At 52.2% G+C, this 22,750-nt stretch overlaps 1 protein-coding gene across 10 annotated transcripts in view; it reads right to left on the bottom strand.

Annotated features, from left to right (window-relative positions):
- MSI2 (musashi RNA binding protein 2) overlaps positions 1 to 22,750 on the bottom strand; it is a 210,045-nt gene that overhangs the window by 41,629 nt on the left and 145,666 nt on the right. For all 10 annotated transcript variants that reach the window (XM_066202004.1, XM_066201999.1, XM_066202000.1 and 7 more), the window contains exons 8-9: positions 10,760 to 10,842; positions 5,165 to 5,279 (exon numbers count right to left, since the gene is read on the bottom strand). In XM_066202004.1, coding sequence (XP_066058101.1) covers positions 5,165 to 5,279; positions 10,760 to 10,842 — 198 coding nt within the window. The remainder of the gene's footprint in view (positions 1 to 5,164; positions 5,280 to 10,759; positions 10,843 to 22,750) is intronic.

Consider the following 22,750-nt stretch of genomic DNA (forward strand, 5'->3'; position numbering starts at 1 on the left):
GTCTGGGAATGTGCTGGATGTCCCGCTGATCCCTGGCCGAGCGCGGGCTGGCAGCAGCCATGGGGTCACAGGCTGTGGCACCCCGGTTTTAACTTCCCCACAGCCCTTCCCTCTGCTCCCACAGTGGCTATTTGCTCTGACCTGCACGTCAGAGGTGTCGGACAGAATGTCCCAAGGTGTCCTGTACACTCAGGGGGTTTCCTAAAATTCTAACCTCACATGGATCCTCAGTATTTCCTCGCTCAGTTTTCCCAGTAACAGGCACCACCCCGTGCAGTTCCACTGGACGCTACAGACCGTCCCCACTGAGCCTCGGCGTCAGCCCAGGCCTCTCCAAACCAAGAAACCATCAGGGCAAGTTTTCTCCTGCTGCCTGAAGTCAGAGGGAATCTCAGCAGCTGCTGGGCTGGAGCCCAAGAACACGCTCAGCAGGCGAATGGCTCTTCTGGGGGGCTCCTATCTCTGCTTTTATTTATCCTTTAATACACTCATCCATCACCCGGCTGTTCTCCTGCTGCAGCAAGTCCCTCCATTTCCGATCAGATTTATATATACATGCAGTGTACTATTAATCATAATCTAAAACTGGAAGATAAAAATGCTTGGATGAATTCTGATGATGGGATTAAGCAGTGGCAGCCCCGCGACGCCCGGACAGCACGCGGCGCTCAGCGATACGTGCACACTGCTTAGCCCTCCTTTCACAGCTCAACAGCTGGATTCCCTTAGAAATTAATCACCTCTGTCATTAAATCAGATCTTTCACAGTTAAGCTTTACAAACCTTTTTTCCTTCCTTTTTTTTTTTTTTTAACAACACTATTGATAAATGGATTGTTTGCTAAGTAAGTAGCGCCATTAACGCCACTAAAAAATCGCTCTGCGGTGTCCGACTGCAGCCCCTCTCTCCTTGCCAAGAGGAAGAATTCAGCTGACTCCGATTCGGGCAATTCTGAAGCAGATCTGTCAGCTCACAACTGTCAGGGCACAGGGACTGAGGTGCTGGGCAGCACCTGAGCTCTGCAGGTGTGCTACCTGTGGCCCCAGCCAGATCGGCACGGTGGGGGATGGCAGCTGCCCGCAGCGGTTTGGATGTCACCTCCTCTGCTGCCTGCCCTGGAATGGTCTTGGCCCTGACCCCAGGGCAGCCCTGCTGTCCCTGGCCAAACCTGCCTGTGCCTCACACTCACAGCACCAGCCAAGCTGCCCGGGGGCTCTGCTGGCACCGCCAGCACTCAGCGCTCTCAAAGTCAGGCAGATGAAATCATAAATTTATAATACAACATTACTTCAATTTTCCTCTTCATTTACTGCTGCAGTGCCCAGCTCTGCTCTAATGACTCGAAGCCTGATCCTCTTGGGGACATTGCCTGGCTGAATATCAATGGTGTTGAACACCACGCCCACGTGGATGCTTCACCAGGCCAAGTGATGGCCAAGCTGACCGACCCAACGCTCCCATCAGGTGCCATCCTCATCCTGCACGGGCACCCAGAAGCTGATTTGCCTTGGTCGTCCTGGGGAGTGACCAATCCCTTGTAGGCAAACCAAAAATCCGAGTTTTGACTGGATCACCTCCTTCAAGGGAAGACTCTCCTGTCCATGGAAGCAGAACTCAAACCAGCAGCCAAACCACTTTCACAACACTGCTTCCACCCAGCTCCTGTCCAGGCTGTGGAAATGTCTTTTTACTCTAAAATTTGCTGATGGGGTAGACAAAAGCTCATGGTCAATACGTGGGAACGCTGAGCACACAGGAGCCAGGGGACCCATGCAAAATTCCTTCAAATGCTCCAGGAAATGCAAGGAAGCTGCTGTCTCCAAACGTTGCTCTGAGTTGCAGCTGCTACTCCACTGAACAGTGTCTGGTGGAAAAAGGAGTGACTTTCTTTGAAGGGCACAAGCTTCCTTTATGCATGAGCTCAGCCTACCTAGACTGAGCGTGTGCAGGAACACAGAGCCCTGCCAGAGACTTTCCCAAATCCGTGTTCCCACCACTCATCGCTCCGGCACTACGGGGTGTGAGCCTGGGGGCTGAGGGCTTCCATCTCTGGAGGGGTTTGCAAGCTAAAAGGAGCCCAATTTTAACACTGAACACCAGGATGATGCCCACCACCAGGAGAAGCGAGTGCTGCCAGCCCCAGCTCAAGGCAGGCAGCGCAGAGTCACCTCCAGAGCTGTGTGCCGCCGCTGTCGTGACTGCAGCGCCCCAGAGACAGAGAGCAGCTTCAGATGAGAGGGGAGGCAGAAACCCTCTCCTCTTCCTGTCGCTCTCTTCTTTACAAGTTTTCAGGCACAGACCTGAACAGAGCGCAAAAAGCTCTGGGGCAGTGCTGTGACACCCACACGCCCTTGGGCGACAGGGCTCCTGCTCTGCACACCAGTGTGAGGCTCCAGGTACACGGAACAGAGTTTTCTTGGCCACCAAACTGCTCCCACTCAGCCACAGAGGGGGGCACACAGGGCCTGTTCCCGAGCACCCAAGGGGCTGGGGAGCAGCTCTTCCTGCTGGCTGGGCTGACAGGGAGATCAGTGGGACCGAGTCTGCCCCACTTCTTGTGCACAGAGGTTCCTCATTAAAGCTCCTGCTCTCCCTGCATGTCCCACCAGCAGCCTGAGCCCCAGACAGCCCAGCAGCCGTCCTGGCAGAAGGCTCGGCCTGCCCACGCTCTCCGAGTCAAAAAATCCTTCCAGAACACTTTAATTTTACTCCAATCAACCAAATCATCACAGAAGCGGCTGCCTGCGCACCTTTAGACCCTGGCTGCTGCAGGCTCCTTGGGGAGGCTGTGATTAATGAAAAAGACCAACTTCCTTAATAGCTTTGGAGGGAGTCGCTCCCCGCTCCTTCCTTTGGGTTGTCTCGTGCGTTTGTTCCTCCGATTCCCTCCTCTGCCCAGGAACAGCAGCTGGAGAAGGTGACCTTGAGCAAGGGCTCCTGGAAACAGGTATAAAAATCCTTCCAGGGCACCCCCAGTCGCTCTGGCTCAGTCCAGTCGGGCACGGAACAGAAGTCACAGGGCAGACCTGACCTGGCCTCGTGAGACCCCACGCAACGCTCGGCAGCGGCAGCGATGGAACTCTGTGTCTGATCATTTGATGGGTTAATTATGCCCCTCTTCCCGTAGGGATGGGCCCTGCAGCCTTTGAAACGGGGTTTCTGATGGCCATGCAGCAGCTCTGCTCTCCCGTGCTGCAATTTCCTTGTTTAGCACTTAATTATTTAACACGGTGCCACGGTAGCAAGCAGGAACTTGGAAGATGAAAAACCAGCTCGAGTGGATAATGAAGCATCTGGCCTTCAGCATGGATCAATCACTAATGCTCAGCCAGTCCCCCCGATGTGAAATGCACGGAGAGCAGGGCAGGACTGGCTGGAGCTGCACTGGCCAGGGTGACCCAGGCCCCCCGCTGCAGCAGGACCAACAGGTCCAACAGGTGCCCCAGCTCTGTGCAGTTCCACTCACTGAGGGCTTCTTTCCTTAATTCCCACTCTTTGAGATGATCCTTTTCCAGAGAGACAGTCCCAGTGGGAACAGACTCACGCTGCACCCAGGGGCTGAATTTTCCCTTCAGGACACGGGGGTGGATCCAGCTCCATTCACTCTGTGCCCAGCTGGAAGAGAAAGGGCTGAGGCCATACGGTGGAGGATGATGCCATGGATCTTTCTGGCTTCCCAGGGTGTCCTGCACTGTCTCCTCCTGCAGGCAGCAGGACAGGCCAGCACCGTGGCACAGACACCTCCACACTCCACCTCACCACCCCAACCTCGGGCAGCACAGGTGGAACAGGAAGAGAAACAGCAGGAATCAAGTACATTGGCTCAGGAACCCTGGGAGCACACAGGTAACGAAATCACGGACTGACTAGAGCAAGATAAATATTTTAAGCATAAAATGTGATTTCCAAACACTATGGGGCAGGGTGGCAGTGGAGCGTGGGGACAGCAAAACAGATGATCAGCTGAAATAACCTGATTACACATCCCAGAAATGGATCGCTCCAGCCACACGAACAGAAGTACTATTAATTCAGAGATAAAGCAAACATGGCAGCAAGTTTTCCCTATCAAATCAAGCAGTGCCTGGTGTCAGACACCTCAGTGTAACAGCCTGATCCTCGCAGGAACTGAGTCCTCTGACCTGGCGCCCACCCCAGGGGCTCTGGGGGTCCTCCAGCATCTCAGGCAGCCCCTGAATCTGCTCAGCAGAGCTTGGGGCAACTCAAATCCCAAGGCTGGGCTTTGTGTTCAGCTTCTGGGATCATCTAAACCCAGGACAGGGAAGTCAAAGCATCCTAAAGGGGGCCACTGGCCTGGGAAAGGCTCACTGCTGCCTGGGGACATCTCTGGATTGCCCTCCCATTCCCAAATGCTTCATGGACACAGGAGGTGATAACTGAGGGGAAGCCCGGGGATACAAAGGGAGCAGAAAGTTTAAAATATGTGGTGTTTTACAAAAAACACTGGCAATGGATAAGCAGCATTTTGGCGGAGGACAGAGTTTCTGGGGTTGTCACATTATTTAGAAAGAATTATCTAGGCAGAAACAAATGAGAGCCAATTATAACTAAATAGACCTCGCGCACAAATAGGAATTTGCCATTAAATATCATTTATCCCATTTAATTAGTATTTTCTGGACACAATACTCAGGACTAAAATACCATTCCATCTCCTTGAAACTTGTAATTATTGTTGCGACCTGTCCTGTTACGTATCCCCCCCACTTCCTCCATCCATGCCATTTAAGAACCAGCAAGATTTTCAATTATCTGTGCTGAACTGTCAAAGCTACCTTTAAAAGAAGGGGAATAATGTGTGACTCAATTCCTCTAAAAAAGGGGAGAGATCATTTTTAGTCAGAATGAACACACTGCATCTTTCATCATTCTATTTTTGCCAGTAAGAGTAAAACAGCCTATTTAAAACATCCATTTAAATGCAAATTTTTTATATTCCAGGCTGGGGGGGGGGTGGGGTGGCGGGGCTGGGGTGGGGGGAGTTAATCATTTACCACAGACAGGATTATTTTCTTCACTCCACCCCTGCTAAACTTTCAGCCTGGCACCCACACAGGTGCAGGGATTTGCTCACCCCTGTGGCTTAAGGGTTTGGAGATGAGGGAGACAGCAGGGGCTCTGGAGTGGTGGCTGTGGCACTTACCCAACATTCCCATCCCTAGCATAAAAGCGTCCATGGTGTACGGCAATCCACGTGCCCTTCCTCTCGTCCCTGGTGGAAACATCACTTCTTTAGGTTGTGCTTTCTTACATTCTACCTATTGAGCAGAAACACGTACAAATGAGATGCAAATGAATTCCATGTAAATGTCAAATGCAGAACTGATCTACTTAAGGGGGGGGGGAGGTTTATTTTTAGCCTCTGCCTCCCCACACCTCCTCCCGCTCAAAGGTGAACTTCCAGAACAGCGTAACCACGCTGGAAAGAGCAAACGTGTGTGTCTCTTTAACCACCCACTGCAGCCCCCCGAAGATGACAGAAGTGCTGATTTAAGAAGTTCTGTGTTCCTGAAAGGGAACCTGGCACTTGTGAGAGCGGGATGAATGGAGGGAGGGCTCCAGCACAGCTCCACTGCAATCGATAACACAGAACGACTCCCAGTGATCATTACAAAAAGCTCCTTTTAAAATAGGAATAAAGAATCAATATTTCTACCCAGCAGAAAATTTCTGTAAACCCTATTAATAAAGGATCTGCATTCTTTCACTTTCAGTTACTCCTGCCGCCTTTGGAAGTTGCTCAACGCCACTGGAACCACGTGGCAATTCTACCAATGCCCTGGGAGACAGCAGCCCAGCCCTGCTGCCAGCGGGACAACCAGGACCCCCAGCCAGCCTCTTTCTCCCAAGGAAAAAGGAGAAATACAGCACTTCTCCACGGCTTCTTGCTCAGGTACTGTAATCTCACCCCCAGCAGAGAGCTCCTGCACTCCCCTAGGCACTGGTGCTGCCCCAGTCAGCTGGTTTGAAGCTAACTGGGGTTATCCCAACCCATTCCTGCGGCTCCAGGGCTCAGCGCACTCTCTGAGCAGGAGGGTGATGTGCAGCGGTGCAGCCAGCACTGCACGGGCTGCAGGCTGAACCCACAGGTTTGAGCCTTTGTGCCTCCAACTTTGTCATTTGACAGGAGTTTGCCCAGAAGATTCCTCCAGTGGAATGACGGGGGGAGCACCACGAGTGTGCCCTGTCACTTCATTTCACAGCCACATCCTTTGGGGGGGCCACTGCTCCCGGTGTCGCGGCAGCATTGGTTACACCCCAGGCAGTCGGGATGATAAAACCCATCCAGCCTGGATGGACGGACAATTAACTGGGAAATGAAGTTTGGATTAGCACCGTTAGAAACAATAACCTGGTAATTAGCTTCTGCAACCATAACCCAGCCCACCGCTGCTTTCTGTGAGCCTGGCACCACTTCTGATTTCCACAGCACACGGGGATACAAAGCGAACGGCAGTGAGCTGCTGAAGGGTTTAAACCGGGATTAAAGGGGAAGGAAAAGTCACCAGTAGGAAAGAAAAGTAATTCCTAAGCCTCTGTAAACAAATATACCCCATATGGAGGGCAGGAAGATTCTCTGTTATCCAGACTCTCTCCACAGCAGGGATGACACGTGGGATACGGGACTGGGAGCGTGGCCCTGCTCTGCTGTCCTGGGGAAGAGACTGAGGGAGCCCAGCCCTGCCAGCTCAGCCCCAGGGGACTGTCACACTGCCAGGCAGCAGTGTCACACCGCGAGGTGCTCTGGGAAGCTGCCCATGCACCATCCCATCAGCAGACTGGGACAGCGTCAGAACAGGAGGGAAGCACCACAACAGTGGAAACACTGGAGGCTTGGGTGGCGCCCCTCCATCAACAGCAAAAGCAGAAAGGAAAGAAAAGGGGCCTGGCTGCTCTTCTGCCAGAATCCAGCCCTGCCCTTACAGGGAACGGGAGGATGGAGATGGCCAGAACCATTCCAAAGCCACAGTTACCTCAAGGGAAAAAACCCTGGAGGCAGCAGGGATGTCACACGTGACAGGACACGCAATGGGGCTTCTCCAAGAGGAAACGGATATGGATTTATGAGTCAGGGCTCAGCTCCATACTGAATTGCCCCCGAGAGCTGCCTGATAAGGGGCTTTGTACACACATCTGGACCTCACTCAAACTTTCAATTCAGCGTCGCTGGGCATCTTAATAATTTCCAGATTTTTTCCACCTCCTCGTACGAGGATGTACTACACTTCCAGCAGCCCAACAAAGAAAGGTTTAACTCTGAGGCAAAAAGGAAAAAAGGAAAGAAAAAAAAAAAAAGGCAGGGAAACTAAAATTCACTATTTTTGTTTAGTCTAGTTGGGAGAATTAACCTTACACTGGGGTACTCCTGGGTCAAGCGGAGCAGTCTCAGTCACGGGAACCCAGGAGGGCTGAGCTGCGAGTGAAAAGCCTCTTATACCCAGCACAACAAACCAGGCTGTCAGCTCTCAGCCCAGGATGTCTCACAAACCCCTGGTTAACAGCTTTCCAGGGAAAACCAGGGCTATTTTGAGGAAAGCAGAACGTGCAATGTCCACAATGTACAAACCCCCATTGAGCCACTCAAAGACAAGGAGACTTTGTTGGGCCAGCAACGTGTGATTTGCAGCCTGGTGGGCTCCCATCACCTTGGGGACAGCGCGTCACTCACACCGTGGCAGGCCACAGCAGGCAGCAGCAGAGAGGTTTTAAGCTGATTTTAAAAAATGCATTGAGTCGTGGGTCTGTCGATTTCCCACATTCCTGATCAATGGCCGGGGCTTGGAGTTAAAGGGTCTGGAACAGGCCCAGGCACAGAGAAGCCGTGCCTGCCCCATCCCTGCACGTGCCCAAGGCCCACAAAACCTGCAGAATCCCACCCTGAGAGGGAGCAAGAGCCACAGGTGCTGGGCAGCGTCCCAGCCTGTTCTAGAGCAGCCCAACATTTCTGTCAGCTGCTCGAGAGCCTGACAGGAGACCTTGACTCCAGCTCATCACCCCTCTCTGTACCCAGGATGTCAGTGACTCCACCACAGTGGGATCTAAGGGAAAATAATTACTCCATCACGTTTCCTTTCCAGCTACTTTTACTTTTTTTAGAAAAACAGACGCCTCTCTGCAAATCAGCCTGCTCCTGTCAGAGGAACAATAATCCCAGGACAGCTCGTTTGGGTTTATTGTCCCCCTGCAATGTTTGGAGCATCTCTGGCCTCCCACGTAAATTCCAACTTCCATTTGTTAAATACCTCGCTGGCATTTTCTTTTCACTGTCCTACCGCTCGTTTAGTATTACATTTGACATTCTGAGTTTTACGGATGGCAACAGAAGCAGAATGGATGAGCTAAAAATAGCCCGCAGGGAGGCTGGAGCCGGGAATAGGCTGGGGAGCAGCCACCCCGCTGCCCTCTGCTTGGCCCCGGGTTTGGGGAAAGCACAGAGTCCAGGAGAGGAGCGGGAGCCAGCTCAGGGCCAGCCCGAGCCCACAGAGCTGGGGATGGGACAGGATGGGGACAGGATGGGGACAGGGATGGGGACAGGGATAGGGACAGGGATGGGGACAGGGATGGGGACAGGGATGGGGACAGGATGGGGACAGGGATACACATAGGGATGGGGACAGGGGAGCAGGCAGGGATGGGGACAGGGATGGGGACAGGATGGGGACAGGGATGGGGACAGGGATGGGGACAGGGATAGGGACAGGGATGGGGACAGGATGGGGACAGGGATACACATAGGGATGGGGACAGGGGAGCAGGCAGGGATGGGGACAGGGATGGGGACAGGGGAGCAGGCAGGGATGGGGACAGGGATGGGGACAGGGATGGGGACAGGGATACACACAGGGATGGGGACAGGGGAGCAGGCAGGGATGGGGACAGGGATGGGGACAGGGGAGCAGGCAGGGATGGGGACAGGGATTTTGTGAGGATGAGGACAGGGGCAGGGATGGGACAGGGATGTGGGCAGGATGAGGACAGGGATAAGAGCAGGGATGGGGACAGGGATGGGGACATGGAAGCGGGCAGGGATGGGGACAGGGATGAGGACAGGGATGGGGGCATCCCTGGATGAGGACAGTGTCCCAGTCCCAGCTCACCGAGGCGCTGCAAACCCCACGGCCTCGGGCTGGGGCTGCGAGAGCCGGTCCCCTGCGCGGCTCAGGGACACAGGGGGACATGACCCCAGCCCTGCCCCAGGCCCGCTGTGTCACCCCCAGCTCCCTGGCACACGCACACACGGCTCCTGGCCCCCGCAGGGGCCGGGGTTCAGCTGCAGACACATCAGCAGGGCCGTGAGTCAGTCCCAAGACAGGATCATGTCTCATCCCCTGGCTCATGGGCTGCTGTCGGAATCCCTGCTGAGGGAGTGACGAGAAGAGAACGCTCAGAGATGGTGGCACCTGGAGGGGGCACTGAGTGGGCCCAGGAGTGGGAAGGGGATACTCTAATTACCCAGCAACAAACACCAACACCCAAAACGGTTTCTCTTGCTCTTTGTGATGTTCCCTGAGTGTTTTCACCCTGTCCCATCCTCCGTGCTCCCTGCTGCCTTCCTGTGCAGCCTTCCACCTGGGAAGAAATCCTCCCCAAGAGCTCTACGCTATTCCTCCCCTCCCAGGAGATGCCAAGAGCCAGGTGAGGCTTTTCCAGCTCATGGGTGCAGATCCAGGGATGAAACATTGTCCCTGCCTGGGGCACACCAGCACCTGCTGCTCCCCCCAGGACAATCCTGAGCCCTGCTCCAGAGAAAAGCCTCTTGTGGGGAATAAACAAACCTGTGGAGTGTGCTCTCCTGCTGTGGGCAGGAAAATCCTGGAGGGGAGCTCTTCCCTCCCACCTGCCAATCCCTAAATTTACATCCCGAGCATTTCTAATTTGTCCTTGGGTCTGGTGTGTGGGGCTGGTTGGGGTTTGTTCTGCTCTTCTGTTTTAAAGGCGGATTAACAGCATTTAGAAACTATAAAGGGAATGAGGCTCTCCCCACCCCACAGGCACTCAGGTGAGGCTCTGTGGGGACAGGCAGGAGACCCCAGTGCAGGAGGGGCTGGGGGCAACGGGACAGGCAGAGGCCAAGTCCACTGCATCCATCTGAAGTGGAGCAAGAGACTTCCCACAGGACCAGGAGCACTGCCCCAGCCCTGCCCCACCACCCCACATTTGGCCAAGGGGACCCTCACTTTTATTTCGGATGCATATTGCAGGGAGGAACAACATGAGGAATATTATTTCAGTGCCCTGGGAAAAATTAGCAAGTCAAATATTGAATCGGGCCTCCAGCATATGCCAAGGAGATTGCTTTGATCTTATCCACACTAAAAGCTCTATTATTAAATTTAAAGTCTGTGAACACATATCAGACCAGTATACAATGCATATCTGAATACACATTTGAGAAGCAAAGGATGTTTTGACAAAGGGAAAAAGAATATTTTAGCTGAAAATATCAAAGTTACCGCAGCAATTGAAATACAAACGCCCCTTTTCATCTGGCTCAGGGCAACCCACAACCTGGGACCTGCCTGGCACTGAGGGGGAGCCTCAGCTGGGTGCTCTGCTGGAGAAGCTGAACTCACACCCTCCCCAAGCCCTGGGGCTTCACACCAGAAGCCGCCCTGAGCCTGTGGGGGACAGAGCAGGGGCTGGGGCAGGCTCAGCACCCTCGCAGAGGGGTGTGCCCCATCCCTGGGCACGGGGCACACCCGGGTCAGAGCTCTCGGCGCGGAGCACCAGCACTCACCATTTTATTATTGATTTCGTGGAAATGAATCTCACAGACTTTTTCCACCACGTCTTCGTTCTCGAAAGTTACGAAGCCAAATCCTATTCAATAAAGATACAAAAAAGGGAAAGGGGGGGGGGGGTTAAGGAAAACATTAGTTAGGTGTAACAATTTGATTTTCATAAAGCATTATTTAGCCATTGGGACTTTGGAAAACCTCCGTAACAACGCGCACGTGTGACGACAACTGCTGCCTATGGAGCTGCTCCTGAGCTTATTGCAGCCTAATGGAGGGAAGAAGCATTGTCTCAGGGAAAATTAATACGGTTCTGTCCCAGCTCTTCCATAGGATTTAATGGAGAATTAAAACCTCCTTATGGATTTTTTGATCCATCCTGCAGAATTTAATGGATAGTTACACCCCAGTTACATGATGGCTCGGAAACTACAATAAGGCCGTATTTTCTTTTACACCTTATAGGTTTTTAAGAGCAATCTCTACAAAACCCAATTATATTTCTATGGAACCATATTGATTTCATCTCTCGTTTAATTCCACGGGACTTCTCCATTAGAGCTGACTCATTACACGACCCAAAAACCATAAAAACCTGGGAAGACAGAGGATGATTCCTCATTTACCCCTGGCAAGGAGAAAAACCCCAAAGCTTCCCAAACACAGAGCGGCACTTTGCGTTTCCGTGTGCTCTGCAGCGTGCCGGGTCAGCCCTGCTCCGGAGGTGGTTATTTGTCCCTTTCTTCCTGAATTACTTCCTCTAATACCTCATCAGGACATCCTGAGGCCTCCAGGAACCCATTCCATTCAAGGCCTCTGATCTAATAGCTCCTCTCTTCTCCACTGCCGCTTCAAAGGGCCGAGGATTTGGGCTGGTTGAGGCTGTTTGATGCCTGCTGCCTGCCTGTGGCTGTACACTGCCTGCTCGGCTGGGGCTGCACCGAAGGAATCTGGCAGCCCACCACAGCTACACACCGCGCTCCCTGCTCCTGCCTCAACCACACCACCTCGGGCTAATGAGAAAAACCCCGAAGTCGTGTGTTGGAGAAGGCTCCACGAGTCAACATCCACACCAATTATGCTAATGAAACCTGAAGAATCCAGTAAGAGGATGAACTCCATCCCCCGAACTGGAAACTGCTGGAGAACTGCACGAGGCTGAGCCACACGTGCTGGAGCAGGGACAGCCCCAGCCTCACCTCTGGCTGAGAAGGGCATTTCCAGGTGAGGTCTGAGCAGCTGCCGGCAGCTCTTTGGGTACCTGTGCCCATGGGGAATGCTCCCTTTCCACTTCAGACCCTCTCACTGGGGGAAGATCACCAGGAACGGGTTCCAGCCCTCCTCCAAGGCACAGCACAGCACAGCAGGCTCACAGCACCGCTCTGCTCCGCACTTAGAGCAGGCACCAGCTTGAATTTTTTTTCCATAACTCACGTCTTTCATTTGCCTTCTAAATTACCCCATTTAAATCTACCTCAAACAGACCTGCAGTTAAACCTGAGATTTTTGTGGTTAACTGCCTCAATCTGGCATCCCAGGAATCCCAGAGCTGGGAGCAAAGTGTGGCCGGGCCGAGCGATGAGATGGCCGGGCTGGGGCTACAAGTCATTAATTGTTTGAGCACCACCAACATCTTCATCATTAACAGCTCATTAGCGAGTGCTGCAGTTGAGGATTTCTCTTTCAACTCGTGTCAGGTCTTGGTGCCAGGATGGAGGGGAGAGGGAATTTAGGAGATTAGCCCTAATATTCGAACACCACGAGGAAGCTGCTGCAGTCATTACGTGTCTGAACAAATTCCCCATTTTCATCCCACTCCATATGGCTTAAGCACAGGTTTATCAAGAAATTATTTGTCTGATTAAATCAGATGGCCACCCAGCTTTCTGCATTTCCAGATTTTGTAACAATAAAATAACAATCCGTAGGTGTTAACAGGCGTTTGCAGGTTTCTGGAAGATCTGTGGCACTTGGTCAGGCTGGCCTGGAGAGGAAAAGGAGAGCAAAACCAGGGGTCGAGACCTCTGCAATGCCCAGCACCTCAAACCCAGTGGGAGCAACCAGAGCATTTCCACCTGCAGGCACGCAGGCACCAAAATTCCTCCCTGGGAGGGTGGGCAGGCCCTGGCACAGGGTGCCCAGAGCAGCTGTGGCTGTGCCTGCATCCCTGGAAGTGTCCCAGGCCAGGCTGGATGGGGCTTGGAGCACCCTGGGGTGGTGGAAAGTGTCCCTGCCCATGGTTGGGGATGGAATGGGCAGCTTATGGCTCCATCCAACCCAAGGCATTCTGTGATTCTTTTCCTGCTTCACTTTTTGGCTATCAGATTCCAACTTTTAACAACTGCACCCACACAAAGATCCCCCCGCACGCACGGTCTTATTAGTTCCCATAATGAATACACGCTCATATTTAAATTACCAAAACTCTCAGAAACCTTCCTGGGCTAAATAGACAATTATTTCTTCTGAGAGGTACTAAGAGTCAACAAAAAAATGGTTCTCGGGAAGTGTATGGAAAAGATTAACCCAAAACAAAGGCGGCTGTTGAAAACGGTGACAGAAATAGGATTCCGGTTGTCAAGGAGCACACGTTTTAAAATGAAATTATACTGCATCCTTCTGAATGAAGCTATTATTGGAAGCTAACAAGCTCTATTTAAGAGATAAGCATTTAACAGAGTCAAATGGTTGGGTTTTTTATTCAAATGAATAAAACTGAATATTCATTTGAATAATCTTTTCTGTAAAAGAAAAGACAAAGAAGAGGGAGAAAAATAAAGTAAGAGGCAAACAGATGCCCCAAACGAGAGGCTCTGAGCCAAGCACCAGCACTAAAGGAAGCTGAGACATGTATCCACGACCTTTAGGTGAAAAACCCTCCTCTGGTATCCACTGGGAATGAGGAGTTATTCCACTCCATTCATCTGCTGAGAAGGGAGTCAGCCCACTCCATTCACCTGCTGGTTAGGGGGCACCAACAGGCACCAAAACGATGCCAGCCCCGACACCCATCCAATGGTGCAGGACACATCCTGCACCACAACGTGACACCAGAAAGGAGAAGAATTCAGGAAGAATTTCTTCATGGAAAGGGTTGGAAGGGGCTGCCCAGGGCGGTTTGGAGTCTCCATCCCTGCAGGTGTCCAAGGAAGGCCTGGATGTGGCACTCAGTGCTCTGGGCTGGGGACAAGGTGAGCATCAGGCACAGGCTGTATTCAGTGACCCTGGAGGTCTTTCCCAACCCCAATGACTCTGGGATTCTGTGAAAAACCTCCTTTGATCCCAAGCCTTGTTCAGCCACCAAAGCTGCCCAGGCCTGTGGGAAGGTGGCTCCACAGAGTCAGCTCAGCATGTTCTGCCACGGTATTCCAGAAATAAGACAAACATTGTTCAGACAAAAGGACTGAAACTATAAAAATATTAGAATACTGTAGAAGAACAGTCAGAAGCCATAAATACTATTAAGAAGCCAGACTGAAGACACCAAATGTCAGGGCTCCCGTGTTCTGTGCTTTGGTTTTTTTCACACTCTAACCAACTACATTTCACGCTTCTGTCATCACTTGAGAGTTTTTACGTCAAACTTGGTAAAATATAGCTGAGATGACGGCACCACGGCTATGAACTCCATCTCCTTTCCCTGGCTGGCAGCAGCACTCCCACAGCCCCAGGCCTGGCTGCACAGTGATCCGTGTCACAGCTGTGGCTGCACACTGAGGACGTCACTGCTGGCACAATTACACAAAAGCGGCTTACCCGGGTAAAGGTCTCGCTGTCCAACCTCTGCTCGCCTCACAACAAGCAAAACAAGGTGATTGCAGCCCACGCCACAGAGGTTAAACCCGGGCTAATGCTGGGGTTAACCCTGGAGGGCTCTGATGGGCAGAGCAGGACCCAGCCTCAGGTACCAGCACCTCCATCAGCTCCTGCTGCCTGAGCCAAACCCAGCTCACCAGGCAGGCACAGCTCCCAGGGGCTCTCCAGCCACCTGAAAGATGCTCTGCTGGGTGAAGGCACTGCAGCTCGAGCCGGTTTGAAGTCCCAAGCTGTCCGGAGGTCACTTGATGATGCGGAGCAAGTCACTCAATCTCATCTGCTGTGCTGCCTCTGCCCGAGCTGTGCCCACACTGTGGGGGAGACTGAGGGTCCCTGCAGCAGGGACAGCCTTGTCCTGCACTTGCAGCAACCAGAGAGCTCCTGAAGATATTCTGCGAACCAGGGGATCACCAAGGCTCTTTTGTCCTGCACAGCAATCCCAAAGAACAAGGGCAGGAGACAAGAGCAGGGAGAGGACAAAGGAGGAGATTTACACAGCCCCTGTCACACCAACACGGCTCTGCTTAAACCTGGCTCCTGCTGCTCAGCAAGAATCACCCCACAGTCACCTGTCAGTCAGTGCAGGATCACCCCACAGTCACCCGTCAGTGCAGGATCACCCCACAGTCACCTGTCAGTGCAGGATCACCCCACAGTCACCTGTCAGTCAGTGCAGGATCACCCCACAGTCACCTGTCAGTGCAGGAACACCCCACAGTCACCTGTCAGTGCAGGAACACCCCACAGTCACCCATCAGTGCAGGATCACCCTACAGTCACCTGTCAGTGCAGGGTCACCCCACAGTCACCCATCAGTGCAGGATCACCCCACAGTCACCTGTCAGTGCAGGATCACCCCACAGTCACCTGTCAGTCAGTGCAGGATCACCCCACAGTCACCTGTCAGTGCAGGATCACCCCACAGTCACCTGTCAGTGCAGGAACACCCCACAGTCACCTGTCAGTCAGTGCAGGATCACCCCACAGTCACCTGTCAGTCAGTGCAGGATCACCCCACAGTCACCTGTCAGTGCAGGATCACCCCACAGTCACCTGTCAGTGCAGGATCACCCCACAGTCACCTGTCAGTGCAGGATCACCCCACAGTCACCTGTCAGTGCAGGAACACCCCACAGTCACCCGTCAGTGCAGGATCACCCCACAGTCACCCGTCAGTGCAGGATCACCCCACAGTCACCTGTCAGTGCAGGATCACCCCACAGTCACCTGTCAGTGCAGGAACACCCCACAGTCACCTGTCAGTCAGTGCAGGATCACCCCACAGTCACCCGTCAGTGCAGGATCACCCCACAGTCACCTGTCAGTCAGTGCAGGAACACCCCACAGTCACCTGTCAGTGCAGGATCACCCCACAGTCACCTGTCAGTCAGTGCAGGATCACCCCACAGTCACCTGTCAGTGCAGGATCACCCCACAGTCACCTGTCAGTGCAGGAACACCCCACAGTCACCTGTCAGTCAGTGCAGGAACACCCCACAGTCACCTGTCAGTGCAGGATCACCCCACAGTCACCTGTCAGTGCAGGATCACCCCACAGTCACCTGTCAGTGCAGGAACACCCCACAGTCACCTGTCAGTCAGTGCAGGATCACCCCACAGTCACCTGTCAGTGCAGGATCACCCCACAGTCACCCATCAGTGCAGGATCACCCCACAGTCACCCGTCAGTGCAGGATCACCCCACAGTCACCTGTCAGTGCAGGATCACCCCACAGTCACCTGTCAGTCAGTGCAGGAACACCCCACAGTCACCTGTCAGTGCAGGATCACCCCACAGTCACCTGTCAGTGCAGGAACACCCCACAGTCACCTGTCAGTCAGTGCAGGAACACCCCACAGTCACCCATCAGTGCAGGATCAGTCCTCCCCCCACACAGAGAGCTCCACAGAACCATCCTGCTCCTGACTCCCACCCACTCAGTGCTGGGCTGAGTCCCTGGGGTCCCCGGCCCCCCTGGCTCTGGCAGCTGCCCATGGAGCTGTGCTGACAGATGGGCAAATCCAGCCTGACACCCTCTGCAGCTCCCAGCAGCATCAGGAGGAAACATCAGCTCAGGCAATGCTCCCCCTGCGTGTCAGGGCTCTGGACCTGACCCGTGTCTGCTCCGCTCCTCACATCTGAGCTACTCAAGCTCTGACACGCAGGGAAGTCCAGTCCTGCTGGGGTATTATTTATGCACCTGCTTTCCTGTTTATACCCATACTTTTGGCAGCTGGTCCTGTGAAAGGTAATAAAATGCCTTTCAAAAGTAAGAAAGAAAAAAAAATTAAAAATGAAGAAATGTGACCAGACAAGCAAGGCATAATAACATTAAAGCCCGTGTCAATTAATTTTTCCTCTTCTTGATAAACGAGCCCCATTCCATCCATTAATAATGAGGGAAGAAACAAGAAAAGTTGACACTAGTTTAATTTATTTTCTCAACTTGCCTGGTCATATTTCTCCCTGTTGCAAAGCTTTCCGGTGCTGCTGGGAATTGCAAGTGGCTCCCACACAGTCGATGCATAGATTGGTGTGAATCAATACTGTTCTACTTTATTCACACATCCCTTGTAATCAGAGAGGAAAAAGTTCCTTAGTAAGCTCCCAGCCTGCCAAGTCGCCTTATAAAAATAAAAATAATAATAATAGTAATAAACTTGCAGTGGGGGTGGAGAGGGGGATGTCAAACCAAGCCCTGTGATCCCCGTCACCAAGTCCTGTCTTTGTGGATGAACAGAGCACAGCGAGCAGAGAGGACAGGACATTTTAATCACCCAGACAGTGAACCATGGATGTTTTTAACTCCTGTCTGTGAAGGCACAACAAGTCCTTACTCCCAGAGTCTGGGAATGGGGATCTGGGGGTTTAATCCTGTGTCAGGGAAGAGCCATTCATCCCTCAGCCCCAGAACCCAACAGCCAGGACTTGAAAACTCAGCCCTGACTTTGCCACCTCCTCATGTTGTGTCTTTGGAGAAATCACTTAAATATTCCCTGTGGTCTGCATCCCACATTCCTTCCCCCCTCACTTCCTTGTCCCTTCCTCCAAATTTTCAAACTGCAACTCAGCTTGTTAGAGCCAAAAACTGTCCAGGATGAAAGCTGACAAAAGCTGTTATTTCCTATTATTCCAATTTCCTGTGCTGCAAACACACGGGAAGAGAGGTTCTGGTTTCCAAAGGAGCAACTCTGCACGCTCAGAGAACACAGCCATAATCTGAGACACGCATCTCAGATTTCACCTCCTGATCTCCACGGAGGGGTTCGGTGACCACCTGCTCCAAGGTGAACAGGATCTCACCTCATCCCTGTGGCTACCACCAGGAGAGGGATGCACCAGCAGATGGAAGGGGAAGGAGGAGGTTAAAACCTGAGGTCCAGGCTGGAAAATATCCTCATTTAACTGTAGCATGTGCTCTCCAGCCCTGCTGCTGGGACCGACACCCACCAAGACACGGTGTGCCCGCACATCCACTGCGTGTTAACGTACACCTCGGGTATGGAACACAGGTTCTCCTGGCACACACAGGCAGCTATTTGAAGTGTCAGAATATTCTCCAGGACAGGAGAGTGAATTCTCAAAATTAAATGAGCAGGTAAGCGAGCCCAGCCCCGCTCTGAGGCGTGGCGGGAGAGCGGCGGTCAGCGCACAGCTGGACAAAGGGCACCAGCACCATCCTCCTCTGCTTTTGTCTGGGAAGGCTGCAAGGTTCAGGCTCCTCGCTCCATCCTGCCACGGGCTGCCTGGCATTTCCAAAGTGAGAACTGCCCAGAAACGGGCAAACACACCTTGGGGTGAGCAGCCACGTGGCAGCTGTCCTCCCGAACAGGGCAAAATCCACCCAAACCGCCTCCGGGGAGGGATTTTCCTGAGGGGAGGATGAAGACTACAGGGACTTGTCCCCCTCTCAAATGAGCCATGCTGAGCAAGGGTTTCCAGGTTCCAAGGGCACCAGTCAGGGCTGGGATGGGGTCCCAGGCAAAGCCCCGGCAGTGGCAGGAGCACCCAGGGACCCCGGTGCATGTCACAGACCATGCTCGTGTCAGCAGCACCTGAGCTGGTAATAAATTTTTCATAACAACAAATCTTCATTAAAATTTTATTTTATTAACGCTCTGAAATCAAACCAAAGCACTGAGTACATAATGACTGAGACGCACACTACGCAGAGCTTACTAAATGCCACTTTTATCATATTGTTAATTAACAGAAACGATTAATGTGCTCACAGATCATTTAGAGGCATTAGCGGTGACCTAAGAAAAATTGCAGGTACGTGTGATAGATCTGCACCTTTCCACCAGAATTTTCTACACAGGAGGCCCTGAAGTTTGTTCCCAGTTCAGCTTCCCTCTGTTGAGGACATCCACATCTCAACGGGCACAGATTTGTCAGCAGCTCAGGAATTAAAGCATCAGGCTGGAATGGGAGATACTCAGGAGAAAATTACCTCCACCTCTTTCTCTTTCCTCAGTATTTGGGGGCAGCCCCACCCTCACAGCCCTTCGCTGCTCTCACTGTTACTCAGGTACAGATTTCCCAGCTTCATAAGGAGTCAACAGTCTGGAAATGCTGGGAATGCTGCTGGGTGGGAGAATACAGCAGACTCCAACAGGTTTCTTTTTGCTATCAGAGAAGAACACCCCAAGTATTCATAAAATCCAATTAATCCACCTACAACCAGAACGGGAACCTTGTGCTTCTGTCTATTCATTAGTGAGAGCTCCAGATTTTGGCAGCCAGGCAGGGACAAAGGCCACCACCCTGGGTGCCCGTCAGCCCACTCAGGCTCCCGACAGAAAACCAAGCCCCTGATGCTGCCTCAGCCACCGAGTGCCACGTCCTGCCATCTTTATCTGTTTGCCCACAGGCATCAGATACTCTCTGCCTGTCAATTCTTCCACAGTTTATTACCAAATTTCTAAAATATTACGTTTTTTATTATATCCAAATTCACTTTATTGCATTTGACAATACAGATAATCACATACCATATGCTCTAATGTTTCGAACCCAATGCATGTTGACAGCAGTTTTTATTCATGATGCATAATTCCATCCAGGGCTGACAAAGGCGGCGCAGAACCCAGCCTGGTGTCAGGCTTTGGAGGGGGGGGAATTCTTTTTTTCCATTTCCTTTTCTTCCCTTTAACAACAGATTTACGAAATTGGGAGGAAAGATGCTTTGCTTTCCGAAGAAATAGGAAATTGGCCGAAAAGACGGGCTTATCAAAGAGATGTCTTCCAAATATTAATAATGTGTGGGGGTTGGCTGTGGTAATTATTTGCCGCTTATGGGGCGAGAGAAGCGCAAGGGCTCACCAGGAGGGAGCAGAGGCTGGGACAGTGTGGGGGGCATGAGGCTGGACCCTCGCCCCTGCACATCCTCCTGCCTGCCCGTGGTCACTCCGTGCTGAGACCAGCTCCTCCTCCCCAGCCGAGGCTGGGAAGGGTCACCCGTGTCCTGGACGGCTGGGGGAGAGTCCCCATGTGAAAACCCAAGCAACCCCATATCCCAACCCCCTAGCCAGGCAATAGATTCAACAACTTGAGGGATGGCCACGCTGTGCAAACCAAACAGGATGCTACGTCTAAATTAAGCTGTAATGACCCGCTCGGAGCTCTTTATTAGCCAGGTAATGATCATTTAAGAGGAGGTTACTATCTTGAGCCAAGGGCACCTAATACCATTACTGAACTTGTTAAAACCTGCCAAGCAAGTCATTATTTCCAACACTATTTCTTTTTCTCTTAACACAGCTTTCTGCCTCTCCCCTCGTGCTGCAGGGCCGTAAATCCCGGGATCCCGCAGGCTTGGTCACCCTTCCCCAGGAGGATGACCTGAGCTCCCACTCACCCCGAGCAGGCTGGACACAAGACTAACACTGCACAAAAAGCAAGCGCTGAGACACTCTCACTGGATGAGCTTTAAGGCCCCTTCCATCCCAAACCATCCTGTGATTCTCTGGTAACAGGACACTGAGGCGTTCTCCTACGTGTCCCCAGGAAAACACTTAATCCCCCCCTACATCCCTCGCCAACCTCCACTCTTGCAAAGCCTCGTTTGGAAGGAAAAGAGAAAAAGAGGGGAAATAAAAGGCAAAGCCCAAAGCACACAGGCAGCTGCTCTACAGCTCCGTGATGAACTCCAGTGAGTGCTGGCACGTGTGATGTGCTGGCTGAGCCCCTGCCAGCGCCGAGGCGGCGGCTCTGCCCGGGATCCGGCACCGCGTCCCGGCCGCCCCGGCTGGGAGCGAGCAGAGCCTCTCACAGCATCCCAGCAGCCTGCCTCTCGCTGCATCCCAGCGTGGACAATATTATGAATGACACCAGCAAGCTGCCAGCTCAGGAACTCATTACTGTCAAGGTAGAGCGTGGCTGGCTGCCAGGCCCCCAGCCCTCACGCTCGCTATGCCAGAACATCCACACACAATTTAATTGCATTATAATTTCAAAAGTGCTTTTCAAACTGGAAAAAGGCATTCACTGATTAACCAGCGAAGAGCAAAATTGTTTATGAAATTGAATACAAAAAGCTACAGAAATGTAATTGGGTTGTTCTAGCACCTAATTTTCAAGCCATTTTCCCACTTATTTAATCACGAGATACAAAAGGAACTAGTGAATTGACTTCATACTAATTAGATTACTCCCTGCGATACTCCAAGCCTATATTCCAACTGGTTGATAGTGCTGCTTTAAACAGGACAAAAAATGGAGTAACAGCTTGTCTGGGGCCATAACACATTTGTTTCCCATCAACCCTCTTCTACTGGAGGGCCATAAAACCCAGGCCAAATTCCCCCTAACCTGCCATTGCCAGTCACCCAAAAAACACTCACTTTTCCAAAAATGGAATGACAATGACTTTCCCAAATGATCCTGGCTGCTCCAGGGTGCCAGCTCCGGGCTCCCTACTCATCACAGTCATCACCCAGGTGGGGAATCCCTCTGGAGCAGTGAGTGCCCGCAGCTGGAATCCGCAGCACAATAAAATGTCTCCTATGATGGAGGAACTGGCTGTCCCCAGCAATGAACACTCAGGCTCCCCAGGCAGGGAAGAGCCAGCGAAGGGGAGCTCTGGTTCCCACTGGTGGGTGCAGGAAAAGCCCCACAGGTCTGGCCCAGGGGCTAAAGCCACCGCAGAATTACTGCCAACATCACCAGGGCTCTTGTAAACACGTGGTGCAAGGTCATCTCTTGATAGAAAATATTAGTCCCTTTCCCAGCAGCAAACCAGGGGAGCAGCAGACAGCTTATTTTATTCCAAAACAAGTCACTAAATTAACAGAAATTTTATCAAGTCTCTGGTTTCCTGAAGAATAGTATTTGAAGATCCATCTACGCCTGCTCCTTCGCAGTGTATGCTGGCAGAAGTTCTTTTAAAGCTGCCCAAGACCCGCTCTGCACCTGATACAATCTGCTCACAGTTTTTCCACTAATTTTAAATGTTATTAGGTGCAACATAATTGATTATATAATCAAATGTGGAATGTACATTATCAAGATATTGTAGCACTTCACAGGCCATTTAATCAGCATATCTGGGACTGTGCCAAAATGAATTAGCCTGCATTAAATTTCAAGTACATATTATTGGTTGTATTTGTCTCCATGTTTAAGCAGGCGCTTGCTCCTACAAAAGAAATCTGAAATCCTTCAATTATAGAAATAGGTTATTTAAAAAGTGCAAGTATTCTTTCCCAGAGCTGTCTCTTCTGCAACCGAGAGCTCAAAGTTGTCTTTCCTGTGACAAAGAGGGGGGACAGTGTGTGCCCACCTGCAATGGGGCAGCTGTGGGTGCCTTACATGGGGAGGCTGGGAGGGGCAGACCCCCAGCTTGCCCCCACCCAGGCCCATTTGTGCCACAGCTCAGCAATGGTCCAGTTTCAGGCTCTGCCACAGAACACCTGCCACCAAAAGGCACTGGGAATCAGTCCCCTGGCTGGTGACAGGGCCAGGGCTCACTCCTGCCCCGCTGCCTCCTGAGCTGCTGTGTCCCTGCAGCCCATCCCTCCCCCCAGACGGAAAGGGATTGCACCGACAGGGATTTCTGCTTGATTTCAGCAAGTGGAGGAGAAGCACGAGGCAGCTCCGTGGCGGAGGAACGAGGCCAAAACCTGCCCCTGCTGCTGCTCCCCTCCAAGCACCTGCCAAGCCCAGAACCTTCCCC

Source organism: Chamaea fasciata, unplaced genomic scaffold (genome assembly GCF_029207755.1).
Source record: "Chamaea fasciata isolate MVZ Bird 193981 ecotype frontalis unplaced genomic scaffold, bChaFas1.0.hap1 SCAF_21, whole genome shotgun sequence".
NCBI classification, from domain to species: domain Eukaryota; kingdom Metazoa; phylum Chordata; class Aves; order Passeriformes; family Sylviidae; genus Chamaea; species Chamaea fasciata.